Source organism: Strigops habroptila, chromosome 2 (assembly GCF_004027225.2).
Source record: "Strigops habroptila isolate Jane chromosome 2, bStrHab1.2.pri, whole genome shotgun sequence".
Taxonomy (NCBI): domain Eukaryota; kingdom Metazoa; phylum Chordata; class Aves; order Psittaciformes; family Psittacidae; genus Strigops; species Strigops habroptila.
The window spans coordinates 33,345,723-33,366,155 of NC_044278.2; the positions used below are offsets into that span (position 1 = coordinate 33,345,723).

Below are 20,433 nucleotides of genomic sequence, written 5' to 3' on the forward strand. Positions count from 1 at the left end.
TCACTTGTATGAGTCATCCCCTTTATTTTGCTCCTCCTTTGTGTCATTAGCCAAGAAATTAGTCCATTAGTTGCATCTTTTTTGCAAGCATTCTGGCTTAAAAATTATCTATGCTTGATGAGGAACCACTTTGCAAGGCAGGCTGCTCTGTTGGGTAGGATATGCTAGCATTTTCTCACTTTCCGATTGTGCTAGGAGATGGCTTGGCATCACTTTTTGGTTCTCAATTCTGTCAGAGTCAGGTTCTCTAATAGTTTCTGGAGGCCAGCCCTCCTCTTGGAGGGTTTCTGTGAGTGATGTGATACGTACATCTCATAGGAAAAGAGGGCAGAGGATTGCATTCTGTACATTTCCTTTCTGCAAGTGTCAATTCTGTCTCCCTGGTGATACCTGTAACACTGTCTAGCCTCTACTTGAGACAGAACTCACTAGGGTTAAAGTGAAAAAAAGATTGCGGGGACATCTTTGTACAGATGTTCCCGGTGCTCCAGTAGGAGAAAACCAAGGAGTCTGGGTTGGGGGCATAAACAATGACTTTCACAGGTCAGGTTCCTTTAAGACCTTTTAGTCTGAAAGATACTTAACTGGAGGCGATGGAAAAACCACACTTTCAAAGTACCTCAAAGGCATTACCAGCCATCTACTGCAATTTTGGAGGTACTCAGTAGAAGCTGTGGCTTTATGTTGTTTTTCCAGTGATGGGAGATTGTGTAACTTGTTAAATGGATTTATAGAAGTAGTTACTGCTGTCTTCTCCAGTAGCTTGATATTCCTAAAACAATTGGTAATTACAATATGTAAATTTGAGTGGTAAAGGTCAGGGGAGGTTATGCTTCTGAAGATTGGAGAGACACAGAATACACAGAATATTTCAGTTCTTTGTAAGAAAATATGCATTTTAATGGACAACAGACACTTCAAAATCTCTTTTCTTCAGTATCCTGGTATAATGTACAGTAAGAAATAAGAAAGACAAAGAGTAGAAACTTACCTTTCTGTTGTTTTCATCCTAAAGGATTTTTATGCAGACATCTCCATGATTTTTTTTTGAACAATGTACTGTAGCCTATATTCCAAAGATAGCCACTTTGAAGACAGCATGCTTTAACAGTTTACTGATATCTGTCATTCCCATTTTAAAGCTGAGTGCTGAAACTTGAAGTGACCTTTAAACTACCCATCAAAAAGTGTCAAGGATTAAAAGAGGGGTTTTGTTACTGCTGCAGCTTTTTGTGCAGCTGCCAAGTCATACCAACCTTCTGGCAATTTAGTAGCCCTTTATATTGCTATTTTGCTAGAAAACAGTACAGTTATTTTATGTCAAGCATTCAGGCTTACTTATAAATTACTCTTTTTCTACAGATGCAAGTAGTAACAGAATTAAAAACTGAACAAGATACTGATGCAGAAGGGGTGAGTCCTGCCCCTGTAGAATCTCAAACTCCAATGGATGCGGACAAACAGGCCATTTACAGGTAGTAATGGACTTGTGTTCTGTCTTTTGAAGGTTAAAGAATAGAGGATTTTTTACTTTTTTAATAAATAGCTTTTTTAATAAACTAGCTGTCTCAGTAGTTTGCAGGGAAAGAATGAGATCGAATTAGCTTCACTGTGATTCTTCAGCCAAGAAAAACCTTCCCTTTATTGTGGGCTTGTTCAATTTCAGCATAGTTTTAAAGGATATTCTAAGGGTGGCTGCCTTTAAAGCACAGGTGAAATTTAGCAAGCTACTCAGACTTTTGAACTGTGGTCGCTGTTTGTTATCCTGTAGGTTTTAATCTTTAATGTGAGATTTTTTGTTGTTGTAATTAGGTCAATCTTTACTCTCTTTAGGGATAACAATCTATTGCCCAGTAATTAGCTCAAACTGGATTAAATGTTGATGTATAAATACCCTAATTTGAGATTTTCCCATGTTAAGTGCTGTGCTAAGCAGTATGCTTAGTTTTGATGAGGTTAAGTGTTATCTCACTCTAAGTGCTTTGTAAAGACAATGAGTATTACCAGTTTGCACATAAAAAAAAGAAAAAATCCTAACCAAAAACCTGAAGCAGAAAGATGTATCCACTCATTTTCAGACCTGTGCTAACAAAATCATCTTCTGCTCTGAGCATGATTTCATAGGAGGCCTCTGAGTACAGTAGTAAGAATAGTATCCAGGCTGTAAAGTTATTTGTGATGTTTAAGTGTGGCCCACATTGAACAATAAATTATTTTTATCAGAGTTTATTTCATAATTTAGATCTACATTCATCCTAGTTTAAATCCTAATCCTCATTTCTAATCTACTGTATTAATGTATTTCTTGCAACTCAATTATAGTGAATTAAATATTATGTCATATCTTCGTGGCTTGTGATTGTTCTCTTTATTTAAGTATACATATTTTACTGCTTTATTTGCCTCTAGAATGTGTGGTTAAATTGAAATGAAAAAAAAATCAACCAACCCAAACTTTCACCATGTTTTTCTATAGCTGGTGATGTTCTACGCAGTCTGGCCCAAGACTTGTCTTTCTGTTTCTTACACGAGTGACTGTAGATTACATGAGCTAAATCTCTTTCTCTTCAGTGGTGTACACATAAGTGAAAATACTTATTCATGTATTTTAACTTTTATTCTAGGCACCCACTATTTCCCCTGTTAGCACTATTATTTGAAAAATGTGAACAATCTACACAAGGCTCAGAAGGCACAACTTCTGCTAGTTTTGATGTAGATATTGAAAATTTTGTAAGGAAGCAGGAAAAGGAAGGAAAACCCTTTTTCTGTGAAGATCCAGAAACTGATAATTTGGTAAGTATAAACTGTTCCTTTTATTCCTGAAACAGTCATCACTTTTGTCTCTTCTTCCTGACTTCTGATCGCAACTGGTGCTTACGGTTTCTCCTCACATTTTTCTTCCTACAAAAGATTCTTCTTTCTGTTAATGGTGAGAAACTTTTTTTTTTTTTTTTTTTTTTAGGTTGGTCTGACCTCTTTCCCCCCCCCCCCTTATCCATAAACTTACACTGGGCCCTTCACAGTTGTTTCCCATTCTAAACTGGTTTAGGTCAGTGTATTAGAGACAAATAGAAACACATGCTTGCCATACCCAGGTTGACTCTGCAAATCAATTTTAGAGTGTCAAGTGTATAGACAAACTGATAGAACATAGATAAATGAGCAGTGAGATGGGCTGAAAACTGTGTGAACTACTGGGCTCAGAGGGTTAAGGTCAGCAGCGTGAAGAGCGGTTGAAGGCTAGTCGTAAGCGGTGGAAGGCTAGCCCCTGGATAGTTCCGTATTCAGGGGCTAATACGGAACAAATGCTGTTCTACATCTTCATTAGGGACATGGATGATAGGACAGAGTGTACCTTTGGCAACTTTGTAGATGTTGCAAAACTGGGCAGAGTGGCTGATGACTGTGCCATCATTCAGAGATACTTTGTTGCTTTTGGAGAAATAGGCAATCAGGAATCTCATGGAGTTCCAACAAAGAGAAATATCAAGTCCTTTACTAGGCAGGAGTAACCGCATGCACTGGTACACTTTGAGGGCCATCCAGCTGGAAAGCAGTTTCATGGAAATGGACCTCATAGTCCTGGTGGACGCCAAGCGAAATATGAGGCAGCAGTACATCCTCGTGGCAAAGAAATTCAACATATTTGGGCTGTGTTAGAAAGAGTTGTCAGCAGGTCAAGGAACATGATTCTTTCTGTGTACTTTGCACTAGTGAGACACATCTGGAGTGCTGGGTACAGTTCTGGGCTCCCCACTGTTGGACATAAGATACACATACTGGAATGAGTCCAGCAAAGGACCAAAAAGATGATCAGGAGACTAGAGCAGCTCTCATGAAGGAAGGGAGGCTCAGCAAGCTAAGACTATTTAGCCTGCACCAGTGAAGGTTTGGGGAGATACTAATGTACCTAAATACATAATGAAGAAATAAAGAAGACGGACTGTGTGGCTCTTCTCAGTGGCACCCAGTGAAAGGGCAAGAGGAAATGGGCATAAATTGAAATACAGGAAGCTTCATTAAAACATAAAAAACACTTTTACCGTAAGGGTGATTGAATGCTGGAGCGGGCTGTCCAGAGAGTTTGTGGAGTCTCCATCCTTGGAGACAGTCAAAACCTAACTGGACATAGCCCTGAGCAACTTGCCCTAATTGACCTTGCTTTAAGCAAGGGGGGTGGATTAAACAATCTCAGAGCTATTTTGTGGTTTCTGTGAGCCTTCAGAGATTGGTTTCTCAGTGCTTTTGGTTGTACACAAAAATTGTCTCAGATCAAGTTTGCTTTGGTTGTAGATGGGTCTGCTGTGTTCAAATAGTCATTTCTGCCTATTGACCTGTTTGTGACTTTAGCAGTGACAAAGTCTCTTGGTTTATGTGGTATTCACCTTTGGGCTGCATGGACCTGGCTGATTTTACTGAAGATAGATGAGGAAGTATTTGTTTATGTCTTGTATTCCATGGCTGCTGAGGTCAGTACTATCTTAAACTGGAACCACATTGCAAAATCAAAAATCTTTGGCATTGAACTCCTGTTCTGTAGTCATATTGTTAGCTATGACTTTCTATTACTAGATACCAAATGAAATTTGAGTGCGACTTCTCGTCTGCCTGTCCTGAAGGCTGGGGACGCTGAACAGCTGACGTTCAGACAGGCTGTTCATTTTCTCAGGGGTAATAAGAAGATCAGAAGAGTTTCTGTCAAGTTGTGGAATAGCTAGTATGGTTTTCAGCTTGAAATACTAGTGCTTGCACAGAGAAGGCTGTAGCTGGGTAGTTTTTTCTGCCATGTGTCACATAAATATATACATTTTTATATACATTTCAAATTTCTTTTTAGTAGAGAGGGATTCTAATATTGTGCACTTTTGTTATATCTTCTGTTCTTACTGTTCCTCATTTTAACTCCAGTACAAGTCAACCATCTGTTTGAAAGGAGAAGGTAGTGCAGACTGCTAATTGGAATGAGCCAGAAGGCTGGAGCAGGTAGGCCGGACAACCAGTTGCTTTCCACCTGTGCTCTAATCTGACCCCAGCAGAGTCAAACAAATGAAGTGTAAATTCTTGCTCCGTAATAATCATTCAGCTTGGAGCTAGAGCTAAACTCAGGTGAACTGAACATTATAGTACTATAAAGAGCCAGATTCAAGTCCTGTCCAAAAAGTCATAGGCCTGCGTACAGTTACATAGTTGGCCTCTAATTCAGCTGTTTTGGGTTTTTTTTCCTTTTACTTATTTTGGAAATGGCATATAGATTTCAGTTACACAGTTTTTGTGATTGAGCTTAAACTAATGGCTCAAAAATAGCAGAATATCAGTTCAGGCTCCATACTACCTATAGACTAATTGACTAGGCAACACCCTTCACCAGAAACTGTGAAGGGTCACGGATACTGCCTGTAGGGCCTCTTACAGTCCTGGCAATGTTTGACATTGCACGCTCATTTGAAATGCATTGCATATTCCAAAGGAATAGTTTTAATTTTCATCCAGAGAATGACCTAATGTTAATCTGGATGGCACAGGCATTAGATCAGTTTGACTACGAAGGACGTTCATCAAGGGCAGTGTATGGTGGGGTTTTTTTTTCCTAACTTGAATAGCTCTTAGTAAGATACAATCTGGATTACCCTGTTACTTTGATATTGTGGTTTGCATTCTAAATTAAGTGGTGTTTTCCTGCATTAGTAGTATAAAGGAGTTTGGCACTAGGAAATAGAAGTAGCATTCACCTGAAACTTAATTTTAAGGATATCCATGTATTGCTAAGTTTGGCCTGTAAACCAGGTTTCAATCCTTTTTTATTATGTAGATGGAGGGGTTCCATTCTTTCTAGTTAACCACTCCAACAGTGTCAGTTGATCATCTTGAGGCGGCATGCCAAAGAGTAATGGTCAACACAGAAAGAGCATTACTAGGGCTTTTACTTTTGCAGTCTTTCCTAAGTCTGACTTTGTCAAGCACATTGTCAAAATAGGGTGTTTGCAGTGAAATGAATGAGAACATTTCTATAAATAATGATGGCTTCTGGATTGGGATAGAACTTTGGTATTAGGCTGCAGCATATTTAGAAGACTGAGAATTTCTCAGAAGAGATTTGAAGCATTTGGAAAGAGGTTGAAAAAATGGCACTTTCTTATGGAAAGTTTTTTTACCTTAGACAAATTTTTAAGGTACTCTGTGAAATGACCTGGATTAAGCATATTTTTATTTGATATATTGCTATGTTCCTATTGTTTTTCTATATGTACATTCATGTAATGGAATTGCAATGTTTGTGTTCAAAACTCGCAGCACTGAAAACCCCACAAAATTGTGTTATGGCATCCCTGAAGTGTGACATTTCAGTTACTGTCTCTTCCTTTGTCTGAGAGGTGTATAATGCCTCTTTTCCTTCCTAGGAAGAGCATATTGTAGGAAAATGCAAAGTTCAATTCTAGATCTGTTGAAAGAAAACTGAGAAGCTTCAGTGCTAGCTCCTGGACAGATTTTATCAGCTTGCTCTGAGATGCATGCTGTCTTGACATTCTAGGTACGTCTTTACTTTTAATGCAGATTCATCTTCCAATCAGAAGAGGTAGTTGTCTTTGGACTGAAACTCTCCCAGCAGTTCCAGTCCATCCCTAGTAAAAACACAAAGAAAGTGACTTTTCTGTGGTAGTTACATGTTTACTCTTCAAGAACTGTTGACTACAAAGAGAACTTTGAAACTTTTCCCTTCCAGCTTCACTGACTTCTAACCACACAGATTAGACTGTTCAGGAGGGGTAAAAGAGATAGGTACAAGTTTATGATTTTGTGCAGCGAATATTTAGCTTTTTTAGATATGCATGGCACAGCATGTAATTTGAGCCAGAATTATCCTCTATTTTGGAATGCCTTCTGTAGGTTTCTTCTGGATTTCATCAATTTAGTTCTCTTTTATGATTCCTGGTAGCTCATGCTGTTTATGTCTCCATTGATCTTCTCTGAACTTGATGGTACTGATTAGCTGCAAGAAGTGCTGCAGATCTCCCCTTTTCAAATCCTAGTCCCTGTGGGAAGGGAAGTGGAAGCTGAAGGTTTCTGCAGAAACCTTCATGGCCTCATGTTGCAGATTTTTAAGGTTTTTTTACTAGAGTGGAAATATACTTCCTTTCCCTAAGCTTTTACTTCCTCCATATCTTTTTGGATTGTTACTTTGCATCCAGCTTAGTCCTTATATCAAGCATCAGTACCGGAAGAGATATGTTTGCTGTTAAGAACCATATCTAGGTTCTTAACATGCTTCTTTCTGGAAGCATGCTCAGCTGTAGCCCCATAACATGGAGTATCATCTGTTGAAGCTCCTTACCCTTTGACATCTCTATCTCATTTTCACAGATAAAACAGATCTTGGAAAGAACCAATGAACCAACTTCTCTTTGCTCTCCATTAGTATCCTTTTGTGCTTAGGAATTTACACAGGCAGGTTCCTCCATGTCTAAGAAGTTGTTCAAGCGTGAGTGTTTGCAGATAACTTTTAGAGCTTTCACAAATTACGTTATGTCTTAAGGCATTCAGTACTTAACACTTCTTTGTTGCTTACTGTTAACCTAGCCCCTACAGAAACATCGTGGTGCCTCAGGATGGTTCCTACCTCTTTTAGAGCTTCTGTTCAGCGCTTCTGTTCAGAGTAAACTCTTTGCATATATGGGTGGCTTCATACATTTCCCCACATTCATAGGGCCATAGGATGATTTCAGGTTGGATTACAAGCTCAAGAGCAGTGGTCCAACCTCCTACACAAAGTAGGGCCAGCTGTGAAGTCAGAGCACATAGCTTACGGCTTTATCAACTCAGGAAACAATACAAACCAAGGGGTGTTAAATATACTCTTACCTTTGTATTTGAACAGGACACTGCCTTTTTTGAAGACCTCTGAGTTTCTTGTTTTGTTTGGGCCAAGGATTTTTGGTTCAGTACCCTCTTGTCAAAGACTATCCTGAATTTTTAGTTCTGTCAGGAAACGTGCTAGTGGTGGTGAAGGCAGCTGATGTCATTTGGATATTCTTCACTGAACAAGCTATGCTTTTGCATTGCTGAGAAGTGTTCTTACTATTGTAACGTTCAGAACTGTCTCATAAACCTCTAAATCATACTTTTCCTAGCAATGTCTCATAGCTGGGGACGCAAAATAGGGGAGAGAGGTTATCAAATCAAAACAAATGAAAACAAAATACCCTTCTCCCAGAATTTGTGTTCTTCCCTTGAAGACCTAAATTTCCCCGGAAGGATTTGCTCAGGAATGTAAGGGAGTTGTGAATGTACATATTGTAACTGGGGTGGGTTTTTTGGGGTTGTTTTTTGAGTGAGAAGATTAGTTGTCAGTATATGGAGATTCTTTCATATGTGTTGTCCCCATCTGTATTTGCTAGATGCTTGTGTTGTGCGCCCCAAAATCTGTAAAAAATCATGCGTATATGTTTTAGATAAACAAAGGTGATCTGGGGATTATGACCAAGTGCATAGTGTGTTCTATGCCCTTTGCACCGTGTGCTTGAGGCACTGAAAAGACAGGAGGCAGGCACAATCTAAAGCATTTTTAGGGCTAAAGATGTCTCCAAAATTGATATATGATAAATTTATATGAGAATATACTCTGGGTAGGAGTTTTAGTAAGAACTGAAAATTTTTCAGTAACCTTTTGTCTTTTTTTCTCTGCTAAGTAGTTTACCATTACCTTTATTTCAATAGAACGGTTTCAATGATATACATATATATCATGGTTACTTCTGTCTTTGTGCATTGCTCTGGAAATGGTGCTCCAGGTTTATTTCTACAGCTGACAAGGCTGAATCAGTTTTGTTATAAAAATTCATTGTTCTGTTGCAGATTTGTTCATGGTTGTTCTAGATTTCTGAGGTTTGAAATTTAAGACCATAGGAATGAAATATTACTGCTGCTGTGATCTGTCTGGAAACATTTATCTGTGTTACCTTTGTTCAACAAGGATGATTTTACGAGGAGTTTTTGGGTTTGGGGGTTGTTTTTTTTGTTTGTTTGTTTATATATATTTCAAGGAAAAAGTGAACTTCTGCCAACAAAATTTGGTCCACCTGTGCTGCAAGAGAGCAGGAGCCATATGGCCACAATTAGCATAGCTGTAAATGAGTAAATAAGTCCTGGTGACAGGCATGGCATATATACAAAGTTTTGTTTGCCTTCCTAACCGCAGTAGCGTGGCTTCCTGTAAGAGTAGTGTGACTGTGTGTGGCTCTGCAGAAACCTGGGTAGTGTTACTGATTCTTGGGTTATGGTTAGTTTTGACTTTGATTCAATTTTCACTTTAAGTACCAACCATCAGTTTGAAACTAAATCTAAGCTGAAGAAAGGAGTTTTATTTTTCCTCTGAACAAATGCTGATAAATTGATAGTATAAATATGGGTTCTGGTTTAAGAGGGAAGAAAACAACCCTCCTGACTGAGCGAAACTAATCACTAATATGGTCAAATACTATGTGCCCAAAGGCCTATTTTTCTGTTGCCTCAGTTGAGGCTGAATGTTTAAGGCATTCAGTAATGTATGTGCTCTTTTTGGTCTGCCACACATGAAGAATTTTATAATTTAAGCTTTTTTGTCTTGGAAACACAGGCAGAATATCTTTAAACATAGATGTCCTTTTTGTTTTGTGTTAAAACCTAGTCAAATTTGCAGATTTTAGCTTGGTTATGTTTAAGGTACTTAAACACAGTTTAAACAGTCATCACTGCTGAGGGCTATTTTAGCAGATATACCTCAGCGCTAGGCCATTGCACTTACTATTTAGAAGACTTTTGGTGTCACAGGTTGTATGAGTTGCCAGATTTTAATTTGGATCAACTGCCTCAAGTCTACAGCTCAGATTTTTCTGCAGCGGTGCTTGTAAAGATATATATTGGTTTATTTTTTTCTTTTTACCCCTGAGAAGGGATAAGAGGGTAAGATTTCTTTCCTTTTTTTTATCACTTCATTTTTTCTTCCTCTTGTTCATTTTAACGTACAATTGTCTACACTGGGTGAATGCAGTACTACCGGAATACGTTCTACTGGAAAAAAACGGGGAAAAGATCTGTCACAATGAAAGCTAAAGTCATCATGGTGGAGAAGAGCACACCAAGATGTTTGTCTGCCTTGATCTCCTTCAGGTGCTTTGAACACAGGCACCTTCAGCTCCCAGTTGCCTTCTTTAGTAAGAAATGTAATAAGTGCATTGCTTTGTAAGCTATCATTTCTGGTCATTGGATTTAGTGCTCTGGCCAGGTAAATGACCCTTAACATAGGACAAATTTTTCCAAATAATGCTAAAAGCAAGCTCTGCACTGTGTTTCAAAATGAAAATCTGTTCAGTTTCATAAAACTGAAGGATATTTTGCTTGGAGATCTAGTATAGCAAGTAAATGTTGAGGATAGCATGTTGTATAAAAATTAATTACTTTGCCAATGTGTTATGTACATATTTGAATGTCCTGGATTTCCTACTGCTTCATGAAAATTTAGACCATCTGGATTTGGTTTTAGCTGCTGATCTTCTGCCATGACCCTTACAATCCCCTAAGCTATTTTTATGCAGTATGTAATACCATTAGCTATCCAAGCTTACGAGTATTTTTCTCGCAGAAGCATCATAAGTATTCTCATCACATGCGTATCTCCTGTACTTCAATTTTTGTTTAAACATGGATTTGTTATTGGGTTTAGTGCTTTGTGTTTAATGGTTTGTGTTTCAGAAACAGTCTCCTTTCTTACAAGATTTTACCCCAGAGTTGTTAATCTTTGACATACAATTGCAGAGGAACGTCAGAGCTCTAGGACAGAAGAACTGTTTGATTACTTCAAGCTTTTTGGACAATGTTATGAACTTTGGGACCTCTTTAATTTTATAGAAAAATAAAAACTATTGTGTTTTTATTATAGGCGAGATGGTAGGCCTTTACCCTCCCTAGCAATCTGTGTGACATATTTATGCTAAGTTACAGAAGGGATCTTCTCAGTGTATCTCAAATTCTTTTGTATGCTTTTGGTTTTCTTGGATCAGGGTGTAATGTGGAGCTGAACCTGATATTTCTGATATGAGGCTCAAGACGACTGTTGCCTACCAAGCCTGTTTCAGCCATGCTTTCCAAATAGTATGTGTGGATGGGATTACTTACCTTCACTTTCAGTCTTGTGTGGTGTATGACCCAGAGTTGTATGATGGGGGTAAAGATCACATGGGCATGCAGGCTCATTTCGTGCTCCATGTACACCTTTGTGCACCTTAACTATGCTCTGTCTGCCTAATGAGTCACGTGTGACAGAGACAAAGGTTACATTGTTGTTGTGTTTTGTTTCTTGTTTATGGTAGTTTACTTACGCAGTGGAAGGCTACAGGTTTTGTATGTAAACATGATCTTTCACATTTCACGAGCATAATGGTCAGAGCTAGGGAACTCTAGTCAGCACTTAGCAATTAGTAATACTGCTTTAATTGGATAGTCTTTGTTACTGGAAAGTAGTATTTGCTTAAATCCACATTAAATATTTTTTTGAATAACAGTTGGGGGTTTTTTCTACTTTTTTTTTTTCCAATTCTCTTCCTAGATGGTAAAAGCAATCCAAGTTCTACGTATCCATCTGCTTGAGCTAGAAAAGGTTAATGAACTCTGCAAGGATTTCTGTAGTCGTTACATTGCCTGCCTGAAGACAAAAATGAACAGTGAAACTCTATTAAGCGGAGAGCCTGGAAGTCCTTATTCACCTGTGCAATCTCAGGTATGTTTCAAATAGTTATGTGTATTTTTGCTCAGATTTCCTTAGGAAGTTATAACCACTTCTATTGCTACTAGTTTGCAAACAGAGTTTCTGCTGTTTCTTTCGCTTTCTCAAAATTGATTAGGAGTAGAAAGAGCTGTAATTTTTTTTGTGCACCTTTGCGTGCCACTGCCTCATGGACAAATTTATTGAAATGTGCCAAAGCATGGAGTCATTTTTTTGGTCTGTTTTCCTTTTATAATTTTCCCTCAGTTTAGCAGATGGAAATACTCAGAATAGCCTGGATTTTCTATTTTGTTGGAAGAAGGCTAGGAAACAGGATAAACAAAGGAGAAGAAAAAAAAATTCCTTGTGAAGAAGGTCTCCTTAGTCTAGTCTACTTCATTAAAGTATTGAGGTGACTGATACTTTTTATACACCATCTGTATTCTGGAACAAATACACAATGTCTGATGGGTTGTAGTTGCAGTATTTGAGATACATCATTGCATATCACCTGGGGTAACTGTGCAGTTATGAACAGTATCCATTTTTATACATGTGTAGCCCAATTTATGTATTGTTGACATTACCTAAATGCAATAACCAATTGCATCTTTTGTAGTAAATTGACAACAGTTAATTAACAGCAGTTAGTATGTTATGGTTGATGCTTCTGCTATTGGATGCTGGAAAGTAAGCCCTGTCATCAGGGTGCCTACTACATATCTAGTCTTAAGGGATGAGTGGTCTCTGACTTGCTGATGTGTTTGATGCTATGTATCCTGAAAAGCCTCAGTGACTTAATCTTCACTGTAAAGAAGTCTGGACTGTCTGGACTCCTTACTGAGGTTTTGGTGTCTGGAAGTGTGGAAAGGAGAGTCTAAAATCAGACAAAAGCAACTTATTTTAGAAGACGATTTTTGTATATCTGTTACAGTCTTCTGTAGAGACAGGAGGAACTGAATTTACCATTTGGTAACAATAGAGATTATTCAATATTAAGGAATATGTAACAGTTTGCATAGTCATGGGTGAGTAAGAACTATGCTGAGCAGAATAAAACATATTGGGCAACTTGAATACTTAACATGTTATTTTGAAATTGAAGGAATTAAGGTAATAGCTAAAATTCTAAAGCTTTGATGCTTGTAATGAAAACGCCAAGGGTTCATTTCATCTGTCCCTTTTCCCTTGTACCTTTGGAAACTGTTTCTCTTAGTATCTGTATGCCTAGAATCATTTCCTCTACTAAAATTTCTCCAAGCTAGTTTTACATCTTTTCTAACAGTTGCTTTCTTGAGGGTTTGCAAAGGTAATGGTTGGTGATAATGAGAAAGTTAATGGAGGTAATGATGAACCTCTAATGAAAGTCTTTTTTTCTTTGAAGTTAATCCTGTGATTAAACACCAGATGTATTTTTAGAGCCAAAATTACACAAGCATGCTTTATATCCCCCCCCCAAAAAAAAAGAAAAAAAAAAAATGCAAGCAACTAATTGTTTTATTTTTCTAGCAAATTCCAAGTGCCATTGCAGGCACTCTCAGTCCCCAAGGGATTATGGTGCCAGCATCAGCATTGCAGCAGGGAAATGTAACTATGGCAACAGTAGCAGGTATGACACAGTAAAGAAAAACTGGCACCTTGCTCTTAATTTTGTTTCTTTTATAGTTGTTACAAAAAGCACACAAATACTTTAAAAATGTGTTTTAACTTTAATACCTGAAAAGTTGTTATAACACAGTTAAATGCCTTAATGTTTCTGAACGTTTGTTTAATTTGTATGTGTACTAAGTATGCATATGTGAGTGGAGTTTACATATATATAATATTAAGAGAGCTTTCTGTGCAACGCTACTTTTGTTAAAAGGCATTTCAGAAACTGTAGTGGTTTACTCTTTTTTTATTTTCTTTCTTTTTTCCTTTCTTTTTCCAAAAGAAAAGAATTCTCTTTGACAAAAACATGCTTTACCTAAAATACTGCACTTGTTAGCTGTCTTATGCCCTGTGGAATTTGGAACCACACCTACAAGTCTGTGAAAACCTGGATGTCCAAGTTGTTTTACTGTTCTATGGAGATGACACTTGAACTGAAATGTCTTATCTTGCTTCTAAGCTTGGAAACAAGATAAAATAGAAAAAGAGAAAAACCTTGACTACAAATGCAACAAAGCAGTGCAGTCTGCTCCTACAGCATGTACTTGGAGAGAGGTTATCCTGAGACACAATATGTGCTTTGTGGCTTTGGTGTCCAGGACCCTCTATGCATTCACGAAGCTTCTGTCGCCTTGGTTGACCTGAATATTGAGGTGTCACCCAGCTAACCACTCTAACCACTTGACACACGTAGGTGTGGTATTGGTGTTGAGGGTCATGTTGGCTGAAGAGTTAGCTCAGCTAAAACAAAACTATGAACTATTTTATAGCCATGCTCATGGCATTTACTTTTGAAAATAGATTCAGAATGCCTAAAATGCAGGGAAACGTAATGAAATTTTGTACGGATTTTTGTGCATGGAAAAAAATGTAGCGTAGCAAAGAGCGTATATTACCTGCTTACTAGAAGATAATAGTTGATATATTATCAAAACTGTTGTATTGTCCGCAGTGCGGGTGTGTCTGTGTGTTTAAAGAGAATAACATTTGAAGGGCCTTTACTTACCTATAATTTTTGTTGCTGTTTTGTATTAAGGAGGGACAGTGTATCAGCCAGTTACTGTGGTCACTCCACAAGGTCAAGTGGTGACACAAGCACTGTCACCTGGGACTATTCGGATCCAGAATTCTCAGGTTTGTTTCATGTGCTTTCACAGAATACCTTTCTGGGTTCAAATAAATCTCACTGATTTTAAGAGGTTTGGTGTAAATTTAACACACTGTCAGAATGAGCTCTGTGTACACACACATAGTGACTAATGTAGAATTAATGCAAGCGCTGCTGTAGGAATTAGAAGTTGTATAAGGTGGCATAAAGTCTCAGACAGATCTTCCTTACTGTGACAGGTCATCACAGTTCCTACCTGTTAAGTATCTTTTTTTTTTATTGGTGGCAGAAAAGTGTACGTGGATTTAAAAAAATAAAAGGAAAAAAAATATAATTAATAAAAACGCCCAAACCCAACAAACATCCTCCCTAAACTAAACACACACCCCCCCCCCCGAATTAAATAGACACTTTTTTCAATAATTGAAACTTCTCTAATTGTTGAGGTAGGTTCATGGCTGGATAGATTTACTGTATTGCATAACAGTGTGGTGCTGCTGTTGTCTGAAATTTGACTTTTTATCATGATGGCAACCACCAGTACTGTGAAACTGTATGTATTTTGGAATTTATTTATGCTGAGAAACATTTTGCCATAAACGCTTCAAAAATCTCAGATGAGACTATAGGAGATCCTTACATTGGGCTTGTTATATCGTATCCTAAAAGATAAGGGCCACTTATCTTTTTTGCACTCTTATTTGGGGAGCCTCTTAAGGGTTGGATCTGGAGTGCTCAAAGAAAGAACTAAGGAAAAGGAAACGTGAAAACTAGACCATCTTCAGTTACAGAAAACCTTGATAGCTTTCTCTTGGAGCAGGAACTGGTAAATAAATCTTCCAGGAATCTGGAGTCAATTAAAAGTGTGAATGAGGAGCTACCATTTCCACAGTATAAAATCTGTTGGTAATTCACTGACTATGTGTCTTCTTGTCTTCCTTATTCTGACCTTCCAACCAAAAAAGTATGCTTAGAATATCCTTGCCTTCTTTTCATTGGCAGTAGCATATATGTACTTGCCTTTTATTCTTCCGTTGAATGCGTGCAGTTCTGTCCTCAGATGCCTTTCAGAAAGAAATGTGTAAAATGACTATCCTAGACTGAAGTGGTTTTGAAGAAAAATGCTTTTTATTCCTCTGATAGAAAAAAAAAAAAGTGACTGGAAAACAATTCCTATAGCCTATAAAAAGAAAATGATCTTGACCTTATATATACATCTGTGGCTACTCTTCATGTTAGTAGGAATCTCCAAACCCACCTATGGGTTTGAACCTGTTTTCCTTGTCACCCATAGGAAATCCTTGAAATTCTTCTTTTTCAGTGTTTCAGAATGCTGTGGAGGTAGGGGAAGAGCTATTCAGAGTTCATTATAAAACCTTCATACACATGCAGATTATTTAAAATGTAAAACATTATTTTGGGGGAAAAAAAAAGTATGCTCCAAATATTTGTTGTAATTTGATAGCTTAAACCTTGTTTAAAACTTGTTTCATACAACACATAGACATAATGACGGGCTTGAAAAAATTGCTTTGTATTGTCTGAAGAAACTGGTTTAGATTTATTTCCATTATAATTGTCTGAAATATAATCTCGTATGCAGTTTATTTACTCTTTCTTCTTATCTCTGCGTAAGCGTTTAAGAATGTATCCCTAATGTTCAGATAACTGACAGGCAAATGATTTGATGTACCCATAAGGAAGTGAAAAAGAAAGCAAAAGTGAGAAACAAATAGGAACCTTTAGGAAAATAGTAAGAGCGTCATAAAATGCATTGTGGGTTCTACCATATATATCTTCTTGCTCTTTGAGGATTTATATGCGTTTCTTTAGAAGAACTTTCAGCATCTTAGTTTGTAACTCTAGCATAATAATTAATTTTACTTTAAGTCTTAAATCAGTACTGTTTTACAGCTTCCATCGTTGTTAGTATTTGCACACAGTAAGTATATTCAGCATTTTGGTTTTCAGTTGCTCTTCACATCTGCAAGTGACTATGTAGGGTGACAAGGCAATCCCTAGGGTAGTGCAGATAAGTGCAGAGGATCATTAACCTGACGTGCTACATAGGTGGATTTTATTCTAAATTATAGCAAACCAGCATTTGATATTGTCGTAAGATCACAGACATAACCTGATAACAGCTATACTTCTTAAGACAGAAGTTACATGACATGTGAAAACTATAGAAATCTGATACAGCATTCTCCCTGGATAAAGATATTTTGGAATGCTGCTGTAGGAGAGCTACTATTGCAAGTCTTCCCTGGCAAATAAAGTAGCTTTTTATAATCAGCATGCATCAAGCCTAATTTCTTTTCATTCCTTCTATAAATGAGTTATTCATACATTGATACAGAATACTGCTATTACTGTGTTAACTGCTTTATTTCTTCTAAAATTGTCTGTGCAGCTTCAGTTGCAATTAAACCAAGATCTAGGCATCTTGCATCAAGATGATGGCTCATCAAAAAATAAAAGAGGAGTTCTTCCCAAGCACGCCACAAACGTGATGAGATCTTGGCTTTTTCAGCACATAGGGGTAAGGACTGAACATGATCAGAAGTCACAGGTTTTTATGTAACTCTTTTATGTGGTCTTTTACGATTTTGCTTCATAAAGAAGGTGAATTTATTCTGGTGTCATTTGCATAATCTCAGTTTTCCCTGGAGTCATTTGAAGTAGTTCCACAGTTTGATGTCTTTTTTTATTTTTATTATTGGTTTTTTTATTTTTGTTCTAATGAGTATTATTGATTTTATTATTGTTCTAATAAGTATGTTACATTTGTACCTCATGATCTCAATAAACAGTGTTAAAAAGGATCTTTCTTCATTTCATTGTGTTGAGAACTTAATGACTGGTTCACCCTGGCTCATGGCACAAGAAAAAATAGTTCCACCTGTGTTTTGTGGTTTGTTTTATTTTTTTGAGGAGAATGTCAAAATTTCTGGCTTTATCTCCTTCCAACAATCCTTCTAATTTGTACTAAGCGTGCTCTTTATAGAGTGTCTTTCCTTTGCTTATCCCTGAAAGGATAAATAGGTCTCAAGTTATATCACAATGTTTAGTTGATTGATATTTTGTCTTTTACAAATATTTCACAACAGACAAATGATACAGGGGAACCGCATGTACGCTTCTTATGTTACATATGCTTTTCATCTGTTTAGTTCAGAGCAGCTTTATTTAACTAGAAAATGCTTTTCAGTACTTTCATACAATGTTGCCTTTAAACAGCATAACTAATCAGATCTTATCACATGCTGTGTTGCCTGGGGATCACGCTGTTTAATAAAGACTGTCAGCCATAAGAAGCTTTTTATTCTGAATTACACATCAGCAATTTAATGATATCAGTTTCAAGGATAAAATTGGCTTTGTGTAGTAAAGTGCTCTTTGTTAAATTATCTTTATCTATAAAAGTTTGACAGGTTTCTAAAGTTTGGGTTTTAATGAGTCAGGTGGCCTTAATCTAGCAGCTTTAATCAGTTGTAATAAAGGAGTCCTTATTTTTGATGAAAAGATGAAACAAGCTTATGCCTTTTCTTTTTTTCTTTTCTTTTTTTTTTTTCTGTCCTGTTCAGCATCCATATCCAACAGAAGATGAGAAGAAACAGATTGCAGCACAAACAAATCTGACACTACTCCAGGTTAACAACTGGTAAGCGCAAAATCTCTTACTTAAGGTCTATCATTGTCTCCACATGCTTGCAACATAGAGAAGTACTTAAGAGTATAACTTGGACACGTGGACTTGAACTTGAACTTACTGTTCTACATATGTTCCAAAATACGTATAAAAATACAAGAATTATGCACTGATACACAAGCATGTTATTTTTATAGTTATGTATAATAATAACTTCTGCCATTTAGATTATATAAGGAATCCAGAAAACTCTGCAACATTAAGGATTTACATTCCCTTCTGTTGCTGAAAGACATGGAAGTACTCTTACGTCTCTTCTGCAAGTAAAGAAATTGAAGTTTAAAGGCATCTAGTGACCCAAAGCTCTGAAAAGTGTTCTCTGGAAATCATGGTTGCAAATGTTCAAAAAGTTACTGTCCACAGATATTCATTCTGCTCTTCAGTTGAAGGATGCTATTCTCTGAGCAGTGATGTCCAAATGGAGAGTGTCAGTACCCCAACTACTCTAGTTCATGGTTCACCATGTTGTAGCATGTCTCTCTAGAGGTTTAAGATAATATGCTTGCCCTGCAGAAAAGAGGATCAAGGGTGCCAACATGCATCCTATTCTGCTTGTGGTATTGGTTCCTAAAATTACTGCAGCTAAGTCCAACAGGGATCTTCCTCAGATTTCAAAGATGATGCTGGCTGTGTGGCTGCAGAGAAATACTCAAGATAGTGGCAATACACTGGTTCCAGAAGTGGAACAGTGTAACTATGCCTCTGTGGCACAGTAGTAACGGAGCTTTATGATACTGGGATCCAACTAGTATGTCTACAAAGCATTGCATTGCATCATGTGGACCTGCCAGCTGCACCTTACTTCCTTCCACTGGAGGTAAAGATGGGTCCTGGATGCGTTTTGTCAGATTTAGCAAGCGATGCTATCCTCGGTCACAGCAACTTGCCACAGCTAGCTGCATTGAAATTGATTCACTTAACTGCTGGTAGCTAAGTGAGACATGGTTTAAGTATGTTCTTCTTCACTAGCAGAAAGAGGAAGGGCAGCAATTAGCATGCTAAAGTAAACAAGTGAAAATCAGGGAACGAAAAGGAATTGGGAAAGATCTGAAAAATGTGTTTTCTGTTGTCTCCTGGATCAGGAACCAGACCTTGGAAAGCCAGGGAGCCTATAAAATAAGTAATGCAGGAGCTTAAGGAGGTAAATGAAACCAGACCAAACAAACTAGGTTAGGCAGGGGCTACATTTTAGGTGAACTCTAATGAGAGGAGTATCAGCTTTCTGAGCTGTGCTGTCAGCAAGTTTTCTGGTGCTTAGTTTTTAATAACATCTTGAAATGTACATCTGTCATGCTGTCTAGAGAATTTCCCCTTCTGAGGTAGGAGAAAAATTGCTGCTAGCAGCAAAATGACAGAAGTACTTTCTTAGCTAGTTCACCAAAAATCAAAGGGTGCCAGTGTTCTAGGAGCAGTTTTACATGTTAGAAAGATTTTTATGTTCTTCCCCCACCCGTGCTGCACACTTTGTGAATCTGCTTGCCTTTGGTTGTGTTTAGGTTTATCAATGCTAGAAGGCGAATTCTTCAGCCAATGCTGGATTCCAGTTGTTCTGAAACTCCAAAAACAAAGAAGAAAACGGCTCAGAACCGACCGGTTCAGAGATTCTGGCCTGACTCCATTGCCTCAGGAGTTGCTCAGCAGCAATCTAACGAGCTTACAATGTCAGATGGTAAGAACTGGCTAAACCACAGATAATGAAGTTAGTTTCTTTGTAAAAGGGAAATGAAGGGTTTGATGCCCTTGAGGAAAAGGAAACTTCTTGATATTTTGGTATAGATATGTTTTTAATCTGAAAAAACGCAACAAATGTGTCAGTTTTTACCTCTTTAAAAAGTTTGTGTTTCGGAGGGGTATTTTATTGGGATTTATGTGAAGAGATAATTGCTTTTGTTTCAAAAGTTATGAAACAAAGGTTAGATGGACAACTAAGCTCTCTCAATATATGTATGCACATCAGTAGCATTCTGTTTGATTAGCAGTATGGGACTGCAATTTCAGTTTCGTGACTCCCCATCCTGTTCACATTCCTTTCACTGTTCATAGAGGGACTAAGCATCTGCAATTCTATATATGCCTCATGTTTCAAGTTGGACACTGAGAAGCAGAGAAATGCAATAAAGCTTCCAAAGACTTTGCCTGAAGTAACTTCCTTAGCATCAGATCAAGTAGACTCAATTTAGAAAAGATAAATAACTGCTTTAAACTTAAGACCACCCTTTCTTTCCT

The 20,433-nt window shown here is 37.6% G+C and overlaps 1 protein-coding gene across 5 annotated transcripts in view; it reads left to right on the forward strand.

Moving 5' to 3' along the window:
- The window catches only part of PKNOX1 (PBX/knotted 1 homeobox 1), a 50,187-nt gene that overhangs the window by 19,470 nt on the left and 10,284 nt on the right, over positions 1-20,433 (forward strand). For all 5 annotated transcript variants that reach the window (XM_030477917.1, XM_030477914.1, XM_030477915.1 and 2 more), the window contains 8 exons: positions 1,363-1,475; positions 2,625-2,796; positions 11,582-11,752; positions 13,247-13,346; positions 14,424-14,521; positions 16,909-17,037; positions 18,083-18,159; positions 19,704-19,876. In XM_030477917.1, the coding sequence (XP_030333777.1) occupies positions 1,363-1,475; positions 2,625-2,796; positions 11,582-11,752; positions 13,247-13,346; positions 14,424-14,521; positions 16,909-17,037; positions 18,083-18,159; positions 19,704-19,876 (1,033 nt within the window). The remainder of the gene's footprint in view (positions 1-1,362; positions 1,476-2,624; positions 2,797-11,581; positions 11,753-13,246; positions 13,347-14,423; positions 14,522-16,908; positions 17,038-18,082; positions 18,160-19,703; positions 19,877-20,433) is intronic.